The sequence below is a fragment of the Asparagus officinalis genome, chromosome 3 (assembly GCF_001876935.1).
Source record: "Asparagus officinalis chromosome 3, Aspof.V1, whole genome shotgun sequence".
NCBI classification, from domain to species: Eukaryota; Viridiplantae; Streptophyta; class Magnoliopsida; order Asparagales; family Asparagaceae; genus Asparagus; species Asparagus officinalis.
The window spans coordinates 32,148,940-32,162,780 of record NC_033796.1 but is presented as its reverse complement, the minus strand read 5'-3'; the positions used below and the strand labels follow the sequence as shown (position 1 = coordinate 32,162,780).

The window sequence follows — 13,841 nt, the reverse complement described above, 5'->3', positions numbered from 1 at the left end:
GCCGCAGGGGGCGTGGTGACTCTCTCGAAGAGAGCCCGCCAAAGGCAACGTCAACGCCTTGCGAAACAATTCGCAAAGGCCATGGAGTCTGTTGCCGGGATCCGCTACAACGCGGATCTGAAGAACAAAAGAGGCAAGCAGCCTCAACAATCAATGAATGGTGGTTCCTCCAAGCCGCCAACAATGGAATGGGTCCGTGTCAAACGGAACCGATCAACGCTGGAGGAGCGCATTCGCAAACGCCGCGCACTATCAGCGCAGGCACGGGCTCAAGCTGAAGAAGCCCGTAGGAAGTTGCAGAAAGAGGTGGCCAAGAAGCCGCCATCAACCAGCAAAGTTTGGAGGCCGAAGTCTGAAGCGGCAGTGCAGACCAAAGAGCGTCAACTGCAGCCGTCGAAAGTTCAACTTCCGGCGAATCAATCCAAACCGCCGATGATTTCCACAACTGTTCCGGGAGATCCCGCAGGACCATCCTAGAAAAGGAAGTCAGTCTTGGAGCGTCTCGGTCCATTTTCCGAGGAGCGAGGCAAAACTCCAGTGCAAGAGCGTTTGGGCCCGATGAAGAAGCCCCGAACGACTCAACACGCTGGGGGTCGCCGTCACCTCCAACGTGACAAGGAGCTCAAGGCAACTGCACGCACTAATTTGCGCATCGAAGTCCAAGAGCCCGCTAAGAACTCACGCCCAAAAAGGCATGTCTCGAGGCGCGTGACTCTTGAGAGCCCGAAGAAGGTAGTTCGCTCTCAGAAGGAAACGTTATCGTCTGATGATGATTACGTTATACCTGAGAAATCGTGCCAACACACGATAGGTTGCTCCGACTTTCAAACGGAAGAGCTGTACTATCGTGCTGGGGGTACGAGCAAAGCCAGAAAGAGGAGTCCGTAGTCCCCGAGAGAATTTCAGTGTTCGAAAGGCTTAGTACCAAAATGCCAAAACCAAGGCGTAGGCGTTTTCGGCAAAGAAGGACGGTGGTTGAAGATGAAGAATTCCCGAGGGTCACCGCTAATATGACAAGCAAAGAGACCTCATCACGGGATAATCTCGAGTCGATTCTGAAAGCATCCCGGCGTCTAACTCGTCTGCAGTCTGGAGCCATCGCACGAGGAACTTATGGTAGGGTTCGGACAAGATTACCTTCAGAAAGTGAAGAGTCGGATGCCTGCTCTGTGGTCACATCAGATAATACAGTATCCAGTGAGGGGGAACCCTGCGAGTCATTCATGATAAGCGCGGAACAAGTGGCCAAGATGCTCGAAGATGCCTTAGCTAAGCAACAGGAGAGCTTCAGGTTCGAAATGCAGATGGCCATGCAGAACATGAGAGAAATGCATGACCAGCAAATCCGAGCGCTGACAAACCAGCAAGGAGAACCAAGCCACCGTAATCAAGTTGTTCAGGAAGTTGAGCATACGAATGCGGATGAAGCTCGCAACGCCAATAATCCTCCCGTTAATGCAGGGAGTGGTGACGAGAATGCTGATGAAGACTCAGGTGAAAACCTGAAGATTAAAAATCTCGAGAGCAAAATCAATACGTTGATTTCTGCTCAAGAGATGAAAAAGGCGGGCATTCCTTGTCCATACCCACGAGAATGGGAATCAATCCCCTATCCGGCGAAGTTTAGTCTAATTAACTTCACGTCGTTTGATGGGAAGGGTTCACCCACGCAGCATTTGATTTACTTCAAATCGCACCTGGGTGTTATCTCTGGTAATGAGCCTCTGATGGTGCGGTCATTCGTCGGCACTCTTCGTGGAGCCGCCTTCGATTGGTATCGTTGCCTCAAGCCCTTCGACGACGACACCGAGATATCTATCGGATCATTGCTTGATGAAAAACAAAAAGACGGGGAGTTGGTCGACACCTTCGTCAAAAGGTTCCGGAACAAGGCGATGAATTGTCGGGACCCGATCACTGAGGAGTTCATTCTCCAGACTTGCCACAATAACCTTGCACTGGACGTGTTGGAAGCAATGGGGAAAGCACCATCCAAAACCTGGAAGGATTTGAAGGTCCGAGGAGAGCAAGCGATCATTGCTTGATGAAAAACAAAAAGACGGGGAGTTGGTCGACACCTTCGTCAAAAGGTTCCGGAACAAGGCGATGAATTGTCGGGACCCGATCACTGAGGAGTTCATTCTCCAGACTTGCCACAATAACCTTGCACTGGACGTGTTGGAAGCAATGGGAACAGCACCGTCTGACACTTGGAAAGACTTGAAGGTGCGCGGTGAACAAGCCGAACGCTTCATCCGAAGGAAGAAGGCCGAGAGGAACCGACCGACGGTTAATCCGCTCAACTCAAACTTCGCCTCTCGTGGTAAGGGCAAGGCACCTGCAGCTACTGAGGAGGATCCTTCATCCCACCAAGGCTTGCTTTGCTCTTAAGAACAGCATCCAAACCTTGGTTGAAGCCGACGTTATATCGCTCAATTAAGTCGCAACAACACTCCAAAGAGTATACGAGTATAAACTGTTTCTCAATCCTCCAACAAGTGCATGAGGTTAAACTGCTTCTTTACATACTCCAACAGGTATATGAGTCTAAACTGTTTCCTTTCTTTCACGGGAAGTTCCTGGAGAATACCATGCTTGATATTCTTAAGGATAACCCGGACACCCAACTGAGTACAATACCATACCCAGTTTTGCAAAGGAAGCTGGGGGTGGATGATTCATGTAACGGGAAGTTCCCAAAAGAAATCCATATAGTGTATTCTTAGGGATAATCCGGTCACCACAGCAAGATGATGAATAAGAAACTCCCATTCAAATTCTCACCGCGTCTGTGCACTCAACACTCTCATTGTTAGAGTCTGGACATAATATTCGGAATTGGTCAAACCTTTCTACAGTTAGGACCAAAACCAAAACCCTCTCTCGATTCCCCCAATGAACGAGAGGTCCACAAATCAAGCGATCAAACCTCCTACAGTTAGGATCGTCTCAAACCTTCCATTGGTCAAACCTTCTTACAGTTAGGACCACAGTCAAAATCCCCTCTCGATTCCTCCAATGAACGAGAGGTCCACTTTCAAATCAAGTGATCAAACCTTCCTACAGTTAGGGTCACCTCAAACTCCTGTTTGGCCAAACCTTCCTACAGTTAGGGTCAAAACCATAATTCACTCTCGATAAACGAGAAATTCACCTTTAGTTCGGTAATCAAACCTTCTGACAGTTAGGATCATCCGAAGTTTTCGATTCTCGGAGTGGAGGTCCCACTCCTAGTTTCATCGTTCCGGATTCTGGGGGTGGAGATCCCACCTCGAGTCTCCTTTCCAGCTGAAGATAGAATATAAAATTCTTCTTCTTCAGTGTCGGGAGATAGAATATAAAATTCTTCCTCTCCCATTTCGGGTTCGTCTTTGCCCCAAGAGAAGACACCACCTTTTTCAAATCCCAAAATTTGTGCCTCACAGGTACTAGGAAGTTTATCCCGAATCCTAAGCAGGGATAAGTCTGCGCCTAACACGCGCTGCCGGTTTAGTCTTTTTCCGTAGAAAAAGACACCAGAGTTCGATTCTGGGGTATTCTATCCTGAAACCTAAGCAAGGATAAGTCTGCGCTTAACCCGCGCTGCCGGTTAGTTCCTAACCGTTAAAAAGAACACTCGTCCGCATATTCAACATTGCGGCAGGTTGTTATTAATAACACCAAAATCCATGCCTTACACGCATGGGGAATTTCATCCTGAATCCTAAGAAAGGATATGCCGACGCCTAACACGCGTCGCCGGTTTAGTCTTTCGCCGTAGAAAAAGACACCAGAATACCAGTCTGGGGTATTTTTATCCCGAAGCCTAAGTAGGGATAAGTCAACGTCTAATACACGTTGCTGGGTAGCCTATTCCCATGACAACGGCGAAGTCTATGTATTCAAAGTCATAGCAACAAGTCTTAGAGGATTCAGTCTCTAAGCACAACGTTACATGCGGAACGGATTTAGACAATCCGCATGCTAGCCCGACTCAAACGGTAGTCGGTAAAGGCTAATCAAATCCGTTAAAGGCTTGGGGTTAGCCAAAAATCCTAAAGTCAACGCCTAACACGCGTCGCCGGGTAGTCTATTCCCGTGAGAAAGACGAAGTCTACGTATTCAATATCGTAGCACTAAAAGGGTTAACTCTTTTAGCTTAACGTCACATGCGGAACGGACTTGAACAATCCGCATGCTAGCCCGACTCAAACGGTAGTCGGTAAAGGCGCATCAAACCCGTTGATGGCTGAGGATTTGCCAAAAATCCTATAAATACGAGAGTCACTGACGCATCAGCTTCATTAGTTGGTCTCGTGACTTGAGCATCCAACGACGTTCGAAACCCTAAGGTCAACGCCGGACAACGCGTAACCCTAGGCCAACGCCGATCAATGCGTTGCATATTCGGTGCTTTGTCGAATGTCTGCAAGAGTTCCGGTGCTGCATTTATTGTCTGACCGTTGTCGGAAATTCGAACTTGAAGTCAATTCCTGGTTTTCTGATTTTTAGCTCGTGCTTGTTGGTTGAACACAGAACTGACCCTCGACTGTCGGCGTTGAGTCTTTATTTGCGACGCCTTTTTGGAGTGTTAAGAAGCAGTTTATACTCGTGTACTTTTCGGAGTGTTGATTCTTTCATTGCAATGCATTGATAGGCGTTGACCTAGGGTTACGCGTTGTCCGGCGTTGACCTTAGGGTTTTGAACGTCGTACGTTGAATTTTTGCTCGCAACGCGTTGACTGGCGTTGACCTAGGGTTACGCGTTGTCCGGCGTTGACCTAGGGTTTTGAACGTCGTACGTTGATTTTTTTTTTGATCGCAACGCATTGACTGGCGTTGACTTAGGGTTACGCGTTGTCCGGCGTTGACCTTAGGGTTTCGAACGTCGTTGGATGCTCAAGTCACGAGACCAACTAATGGAGCTGATGCGTCAGTGACTTTCGTATTTATAGGATTTTTGGCAAACCCTCAGCCATCAACGGGTTTGATGAGCCTTTACCGACTACCGTTTGAGTCGGGCTAGCATGCGGATTGTTCAAGTCCGTTCCGCATGTGACGTTAAGCTAAAAGAGTTAACCCTTTTAGTGCTACGATATTGAATACGTAGACTTCGTCTTTCTCACGGGAATAGACTACCCGGCGACGCGTGTTAGGCGTTGACTTTAGGATTTTTGGCTAACCCCAAGCCTTTAACGGATTTGATTAGCCTTTACCGACTACCGTTTGAGTCGGGCTAGCATGCGAATTGTCTAAATCCGTTCCGCATGTAACGTTGTGCTTAGAGACTGAATCCTCTAAGACTTGTTGCTATGACTTTGAATACATAGACTTCGCCGTTGTCATGGGAATAGGCTACCCAGCAACGTGTATTAGACGTTGACTTATCCCTACTTAGGCTTCGGGATAAAAATACCCCAGACTGGTATTCTGGTGTCTTTTTCAATCGGTAAAAGACTAAACCGGCGACGCGTGTTAGGCGTCGGCATATCCTTTCTTAGGATTCAGGATGAAATTCCCCATGCGTGTAAGGCATGGATTTTGGTGTTATTAATAACAACCTGCCACAATGTTGAATATGTGAACGTGTGTTCTTTTTGACGGTTAAGAACTAACCGGCAACGCGGGTTAGGCGCAGACTTATCCTTGCTTAGGTTTCAGGATAGAATACCCCAGAATCGAACTCTGGTGTCTTTTTCTACGGAAAAAGACTAAACCGGCAGCGCGTGTTAGGCGCAGACTTATCCCTGCTTAGGATTCGGGATAAACTTCCTATGATGAATCCTAAATTCTTGGAAAAGGGTTGGTGTGGGAAAGGAAGAATTTTATATTCTATCTCCCGACACTGAAGAAGAAGAATTTTATATTCTAACTTCAGTTGGAAAGGAGACTCGAGGTGGGATCTCCACCCCCAGAATCCGGAAAGGTGAAACTGAGAGTGGGATCTCCACTCCGAGAATCGAAAAGGTTCGGATAACCCTAACTGTCGGAAGGTTTGATTACCGAACTAAAGATGAATTTCTCGTTTATCGAGAGTAAATCGTGGTTTTGGTCCTAACTGTGGGAAGGTTTGGCCAAACAGGAGTTTGAGGTGACCCTAACTGTAGGAAGGTTTGATCACTCGATTTGAAAGTGGACCTCTCGTTCATTGGAGGAATCGAGAGGGGATTTTGGTTTTGGTCCTAACTGTAGAAAGGTTTGACCGAATGGAAGGTTTAAGACGATCCTAACTGTAGGAAGGTTTGATCGCTCGATTTGTGGACCTCTCGTTCATTGGGGGAATCGAGAGGGGGTTTTGGTTTCTTGCTGTGGTGACCGGATTATCCCTAAGAATACACTATATGGATTTCTTTTGGGAACTTCCCGTTACATAATCTTCCACCCCCAGCTTCCTATGTGGAACTGGTTCAGACATTATTCTCAGTTACCTTACTGGGTTATCCTTAAGAATACTAGCGTAATATTCTCCAGGAACTTCCCGTCAAAAGTGGGAAACAGTTTAGACTCATATACCTATTAAGAAGCAGTTTATACTCGTATACTTGTCGGAGTGGTGCCGTTCTCAACTGGCTTACCTTAGCGTTATGACGCCGGCTTCAACCAATGTCTGAATGCTATTCTTGAGAGTGAAGCAATCATTGGTGGGATGAAGGACCCTCCTGTGGTATGCACAGTACTTTGGATCCATCGTGTTGTCAACTTCCTCCTGACTTGTGATAGGTGGTAGCTTGATCTTGTTACTTTCAAGGAGGGATTCGAAGATGGCTGGAACGTCTTCGTCCTTGAAAGAGTACTCTTTTTGGAATCTCGGACCCGAAGTCTTTTGCTGCCTTCGGGATTGTCGTTGTGGCGTTTGATTAGCACCATCAGCAGCTGCAGTTGCCTTGCCCTTACCACGAGAGGCGAAGTTTGAGTTCAGCGGATTAACCGTCGGTCGGTTCCTCTCGGCCTTGTGGCAAGTCTGGAGAATGAACTCCTCAGTGATCGGGTCCCGACAGTTCATCGCCTTGTTCAGGAACCTCTTGACGAAGGTGTCGACCAACTCCCCTTCCTTTTGTTTCTCGTCGAGCAACGTTCCGATGGATATTTCGGTGTCGTCGTCGAAGAAGTTAGCGAGGAACTTAGTCTCCATGTCGTCCCAGCTGTTCACGCTACCTGGCTTGAGGCGGCGATACCAATCGAAGGCGGCTTCGCGAAGAGTGCCGACAAATGACCGCACCATCAGAGGCTCATTGCCAGAAATTACCCCCAGGTGTGATTTGAAATAAATCACATGCTGAGTGGGTGAACCCTTCCCATCAAACGGCGTAAAGTTAATCAGACTGAACTTCGTCGGATAGGGGATTGATTCCCATTCTCGTGGGTATGGACAAGGGATGCCCGTTTTCTTCGTCTCTTGAGCGGAGATCAATGTGTTGATTTTGCTCTCGAGATTTTTGATTTTTAGACTTTCACCCGAGTTTTCGTCAGCACGATTCTGAGGTGGAAGCGTGGTGTTGTGACTAGCATCCTCATTACCACCCCTTGCGTTGACGGGAGGATTATTGGCATTATGAGCTTCATTTGTATCCTCATCTTCCTGATGAACTTGGTTACGACGACTCGGTTCGCCTTGCTGGTTCGTCAGTGCTTGGATCTGTTGGTCATGCATCTCTCTCATGTTCTGCATGGCCATCCGCATTTCGAACCTAAAGCTCTCCTGTTACTTAGCCAAGGCGTCTTCTAGCATTTTGGCCACTTATTCCGCGCTTATCATGAATGACTCGCGGGGCTGTCCCTCGCTGGATACCGTGTTATCTGATGCGACAGCAGAGCAGGAATCCGATTCTTCATCTTCTGACGATGATCTTGTCCGAATCCTACCATAAGTTCCTCATATGATAGCTCTAGACTGCAGACGAGTTAGATATCGGGGTATTGGCGGAATTGACTCGGGATTATCCCGTGTCGATGCCCTTTTGCAGGTCATGTTGGTGGTGACCCTTGGAAATTCTCCGTCTTCGACTATCCTTCTTCTTCGTCGGAAACGCCTAGGCCTTGGTTTCGGCGTTTCGATACTGAGCCTTTCGAAAACTGAAACTCTTTCGGGGACTGCTTTGATGCAGTTGCACTCAGCCAGTACCGCCCGAATGAGCTTTGAACAAGGGCACTGAGTTTCCGGTCCTCGGGGACTTGTCTTTCTGGCTTTGCTCGTACCCCCAGCACGATAGTATAGCTCGTCCGTTTGAAAGTCGGAGCAACCTATCGTGTGTTGGCATGATTTCTCAGGTATAACGTAATCATCATCAGACGATAACGTTTCCTTCTGAGTGCGAATTACCTTCTTCGGACTTTCGAGAGTCACGCGCCTCGAAACGCGCCTTTCTGGGCGTGAATTCTCAACGGGCTCCTAGACTTCAATACGCAAGGTAGCGCGCGTAGCTGCCCTGATTTCTTTGTCACGTTGGAGGTGATGGCGACCCCAGCGTGTTGAGTCGTTCTGGGCTTCTTCATCGGGCCCAAACGCTCTTGAACTGGAGCTTTGACCCGCTCATCGGGAAGTGGACCGAGACGCTCCAAGACTGGCTTCTTCTTTCGGGATGATTCTGCATGATCTCCCGGAAAAGCTATTGGGATTACCGGCGACTTTGGTTGATTTGCCGGAGATTGAGTTTTGGTTGGAGACTGTTTCGGTCTCCACACTTGGCGGGTTGATGGCGGCTTCTTGGCCACTCTTTCTTTCTTCAACTCCTCGGCCTTCTGCACAAGGATTTTTGCTTGTGCAAGCAATGCACGGCGTTTGTGAATCCGCTCTTCGAGTGTCGAACGGTTCCGTTTGACCCGGATCCATTCGCTCGTTGGCGGCTTGGAGGAACCGCCATTCTTCAGTTGTTGAGGCTGTTTGCCTCTCCTATTCTTCAGATCCGCGTTGTAGCGGACCCCATCCGTAGACTCCATCGCTTTGGCGAATTGCCGCGCAAGGCGTTGACGTCGCCTCTGGCGGGCTCTCTTCGAGAGAGTCACAATGTCCTCAACAGTAGAAGCGTTGACAAGAACAGGTTTGACCTCGTTGGAGGTCGGTGGAACTTCACCTGACGCGACTTTGGCGTCAGCTGGGGTGAGAGTTTTGTTGGCGTTCTGAACTTCTTCAAACCAACGAGCTTTTCTCCTGGAGGAGAACTTCTTGGACTTGCGGGGGGAGGTTGATCCGGACGAGGATGAGAGATACTCCTCGAACTTGGTCTGGTCGAATTCATACTCGACCTCCTCCTCGACCGGGATTGAGATCCGCGGCTGCGACGTGATGATCTCGGCAGCGAGATCGGTGGCTCCCACTGTGGTCGCCAGATTGTTCGCGGTGAAAATCGTTGCTTTCTTCATTATTGATTCCATTGCAAATTCTTGTAATAGTTTATCGATTACAAAGATCCGGTCTTTTTTTAGATCCGGTTACAACGAAAATCAAATAAAAAAAGAAATAAAAATTACAACTTTCTCCTTGTTTGTCGAACGAATCGCAAGATTCTGTTTTGCGGTCTCTTGCTTGTGTGGGTTCTTTGCCGACGCCGGGGTTAATCCGTGGACCACCGCGCGATCTAGATCCGGTCGGATCTACACGATTTAACGGGTATTATTTCACGAAGAAAATAATAGCCGGGGGGGATTAATTCACCAAGGAAATAATCGCCCTTAGTTCTCGGGATCAAAGGCCAAGCTTTGATCCGGAGTATTATCTCGTGTAGATCTCAGATCTGATCTCTCTCTCTCTCAAACTCCTGCCTTTTGTGACGTGGATGCTCGCCGAGAACCAGATCTGAATGTTCAAGTCCTCAAGTCTTCAAAACTCCTGAGCCACCCTGAGGTGGCTCGGTTTCGGCCGAGCCCCTCAGGGTGTTTGGGTTCCGTTGTTTTGTTGTTGTTCCCGTTTTGTCCGTGATTCGGCTGTGCGGTTGATTTGTTGACCTAATTTAGCAGTAAATCTGATTCCTGATTTGGCAGTAAATCCACCTTTGAGTTCGAGTCCGAAACCGACTTTGATTCGGTCGTGATTCATCCGAGTCCGCTCTTGTTTGGATGACTCGTTGACTCCCCGAACCGTTGGTTTGATTCCGTACGCGAATGGATGTATTCCATTGCTTGCGTGCGATTCGTCAACCTCGTCGCCTCGTTGGTTCGTCGGTTTGTGCCGAGCTATGCTAAGGGACCTATAAGCAATTTTATACGCCTACAACAATCTCTTCCTCCATCACAGCCAACCAACTCTTACTATCCCTATCCCGAATAGCTTTTTGAAGGTGATCGACTCATCATCCTCCACCGAGAGTGCGTACTCAACCAAATTTACCTGCTCATAGTGTTTCAGAGGCTGATCTGACCCCAACTTCTGAACCTGCTTGTATGCTCACCTTGGCCTAGTGTAAGCCAAACTATCTTCGAGCTATTGTTGTTGTGATATCTGTACATTTTCTTGCTAAATCTCCTTCTGTTCAAGCTATTCATCTTCATGATACTCCTCTTGAACATGACTAGAACCTCGTTGGTCTTTAGGTTCTAATTCGATCACCTAAAACTTTGAAGTCCCAACAGCCTTAACACCACAGTTCTTGGATGCTCTGGCAATCATGGATTTCTCATTAAACGCAACATCTCTGCTAATCATGAACTTGGAATCTTCTATACACCAAAGGCGATAGCCTTTTACGCCCTTTGCATCCCCAAGAATATTGTCTTCTTGCCCCTCGCATAAAACTTTCTCTCATTGACGTGATAGTAGGCGATACATCCGAAAATCCTAAGATTATTGTAATTTGCATGCTCCTCTGACCATACCCAATAGGGTACGTCACCATCCAATGTCGAATGTGGAGAACGATTCACTATGTAACAAGTTGTAGCAACCGCTTTTGCCCATCATTCTTTGTCCAAACCAGTATATGATCGCATACTCATTGCTTTCTCCCGTAATGTACGGTTTAGTCTTTCTACGACTCCATTATGTTGTGGTGTAGACCTGACTGTCTAATGTCGAGCAATACCCTTCTGATCACAGAACTCCTTGAAAACTCCCTCTGTATATTATGTACTGTTATCAGATCTTAGTGTCTTCAATTTAGTGCATGTCTTATTCTCAACCATTGCTTTCCACTTCTTAAATGTCTCGAATACCTTATTCTTATACTTAAGAAAATAAATCCAAGCATACCTAGAATAATCGTTTATGAACGAGACAAAATACCTGGAACCACCCTTAAAAGTTGTCTGAGCTGGACCCCAAACATCTGTATGCATATAGTCTAATATTCCTCTGCTCTTATGCTTGCTTCTCAGAAACTAAACCCTGTACGCCTTTCCGTACACACAATCATCACAAAAATCCATGCAATGTTTCTTCATGTTCTTCAGCAAACCTTCCTTACCAAGCAAATCTAGACCCTTCTCTGATATGTGCCCAAGCTGCCTATGCCATAACCGAGTGTGCTCACATAGGTCTCCACCGCTTTCATCAGTTCCAACATTGTATCTCCTATCCCGAGAGAGTATATAGATTACCGTGACGAATACGCTTCATCACTACTAATGAACTCCGAACAACCTTCTTTACTCCATTCTCTGTTATTATCTTGCAACAATCGGAGTCCAAAGCACCAACTGAGATAAGATTCTTCTACAAGTCGGGAACATGCCTCATGCGTGTTAGGGTTCTGACCACTTCATCATGCATTTTGATTTTTATATCACCAAGCCCCACCGTTTTACAAGCATGGTTATTCCTCATCAATACGGTTTCACTGTCAATGCCTTTATAGGTAGTAAATCACTTACTATTTGGGCACATATAGTAAGAGCAACCCAAATCAAGAATCTACTTACTGGAGATATCTTCGCCACCCGTAACAATGTAGCATTCTTTATCGCTCCCTTCCTTTGAGACGTAACCCACCTCCTCTTTGCCTTCTCTCCTCTCGGTTTTATTGTTGTTCTTTTTCCCACATACTCTCTTGTTAGGACAATCGACCTTGAAATGCTCAAGCTCGCCGCATTTAAAACATGGTCTTCTCACAAGAGGTCTTGATTCCGATATAGACTTTCCTTCATTGCCTTTTCCTCGCTCATTGCTCCTTCCTCTAACAAACAATCAATGTGCATGCTCCTTGTTACCACTAGTGGTCATATCACTAGTTGTAATTTTTCGAAGATCATCTGCTAGAAGCGATGTTCTAGTCCCATCCATCTTCAAATTGTCACACACGAGCATCAATGCTTGTACCAGGTTTTTATAAGACTTTGGTAAAGAAAGAAGTAGCAGAAGTGTTTGATCTTCATCTTCTACTTTCACATCAATGTCCTTCAAATCCGATATGATCCTATCGAACTTGTTGATGTATTCCCGGATTGATGAGTCTTCCTCCATTTTGCAAGTATACAATTTGGAATTCAAATAGATCCGATTTGTTAGACTCTTTGTCGTGAAGGTACTCTCTAACTTTGACCACACGTCCGCAACCGTTTCCTCTCCATTCACCAAGAAAGCAACATCCCTCTCAATGCATAGGATAATCGACGTTCGTCCTTCGAGATCTAACTCTTCCCAATCCTCATCTGACATATCATTGTGCTTCTTTTCTCTTCCTGCCAAAGCCTTGTGCAATTTTTGCGAAATCAGTGAATTTTTCATCTGCATCCTCCAATAGTAAAAATCATTCTTCTCATTGAACTTTTCTATCTCGTACTTTCCAAGTTTAACTGTTTTACTGGTAGAAGCCGTCCTCAGCTTATTTCAGTAAACAGCCTCTCTCAGAAAATATCAACAAATACTTTGTGTGCACCACACAATAACCAAGCATCACCTCAAATCAAAAGTTCTACCACCACCAATCTGAATAAAGGGCTCTGATACCAATTGTTGGGAGCGAGAAACGCACACTTAACCGCTGCGGAAGCTAAATCACCTAGAGAGAGAACAACCAACTCAAGCAATAACGAATACACAAATAAAATAATAAGTAAATGAGACGAGACAACAGATTTACGTGATTCGACAAACTTGCTTATGTCCACGGGAGCCGCACAAATAATTTCTTATTTAACTACAAGAAATTACAAAGCTTGCAAAAGAGAAGATCTCAAACTTGAGATCTCTCACAACAAAACTTGTTACTGTAGCAAATAGCTACAAGAACTTGTGCAAATTTTTTTTGACCGAAAAATTCACTTCTCAAAAAAACCCTTGAAACTCTCTCATCTCGTGAAATGAAGCTCTCTCATCTCTTAAAAAATCCACTTCTCAAAAAAAACCCTTGTTACTGGGTTTCTCCCCTCTGTAAAAATCACGAAATGAAGCTCTCTCATCTCGTGAACAGGGTTTCCCTTTTATAGAGAAACCCTAGATCAGTTATGCGATCCAGCTGTCTTCCACCACGAAACCATCAGGCGAGCTCGTCCTCGCCTCCATTAGGCGAGCTCGGGGGTCTTAGGCGAGCTCCGAACGCGAGCTCTCCACGCAAAGCCCGCAGACGAGCTCCTTCGCCTCGCCTCTCAACGCAGGCGAGCTCTTCCACGCCCACACCCGCAGGCGAGCTCCCTCGCTTCTTCAGGTGCGAGCTCCCTCGCTTCTCCAGGTGTGTTTTCTTCATTTTATTTTTATTTTTTTTATTTTTTTGGCATTTCACACTCTTTGTCATCTTATCTTGTAAAACACACATGCATCACTCCGTCTGCCTATGTCAATTTTTCGTAAGCTGTAGCAAAGGGGGAGATAAAAAGATAAGAAGAGCACATCCTATATTTAAGTGCAATTAGCACTCTTAATTCATCAGATAAGAGTGACAGATAACTTCCTTAATAAAGAGCGAAAGCATTTACTAGCACGGACTGTCTCACAA

General features: G+C 46.4%; 1 protein-coding gene across 1 annotated transcript in view; it reads right to left on the bottom strand.

Annotated features, from left to right (window-relative positions):
• Positions 1-11,474, bottom strand: part of LOC109834902 — a 30,247-nt gene extending 18,773 nt beyond the window's left edge. Inside the window, exon 1 of the mRNA XM_020402919.1 lies at positions 11,391-11,474. Coding sequence (XP_020258508.1) covers positions 11,391-11,474 — 84 coding nt within the window. The remainder of the gene's footprint in view (positions 1-11,390) is intronic.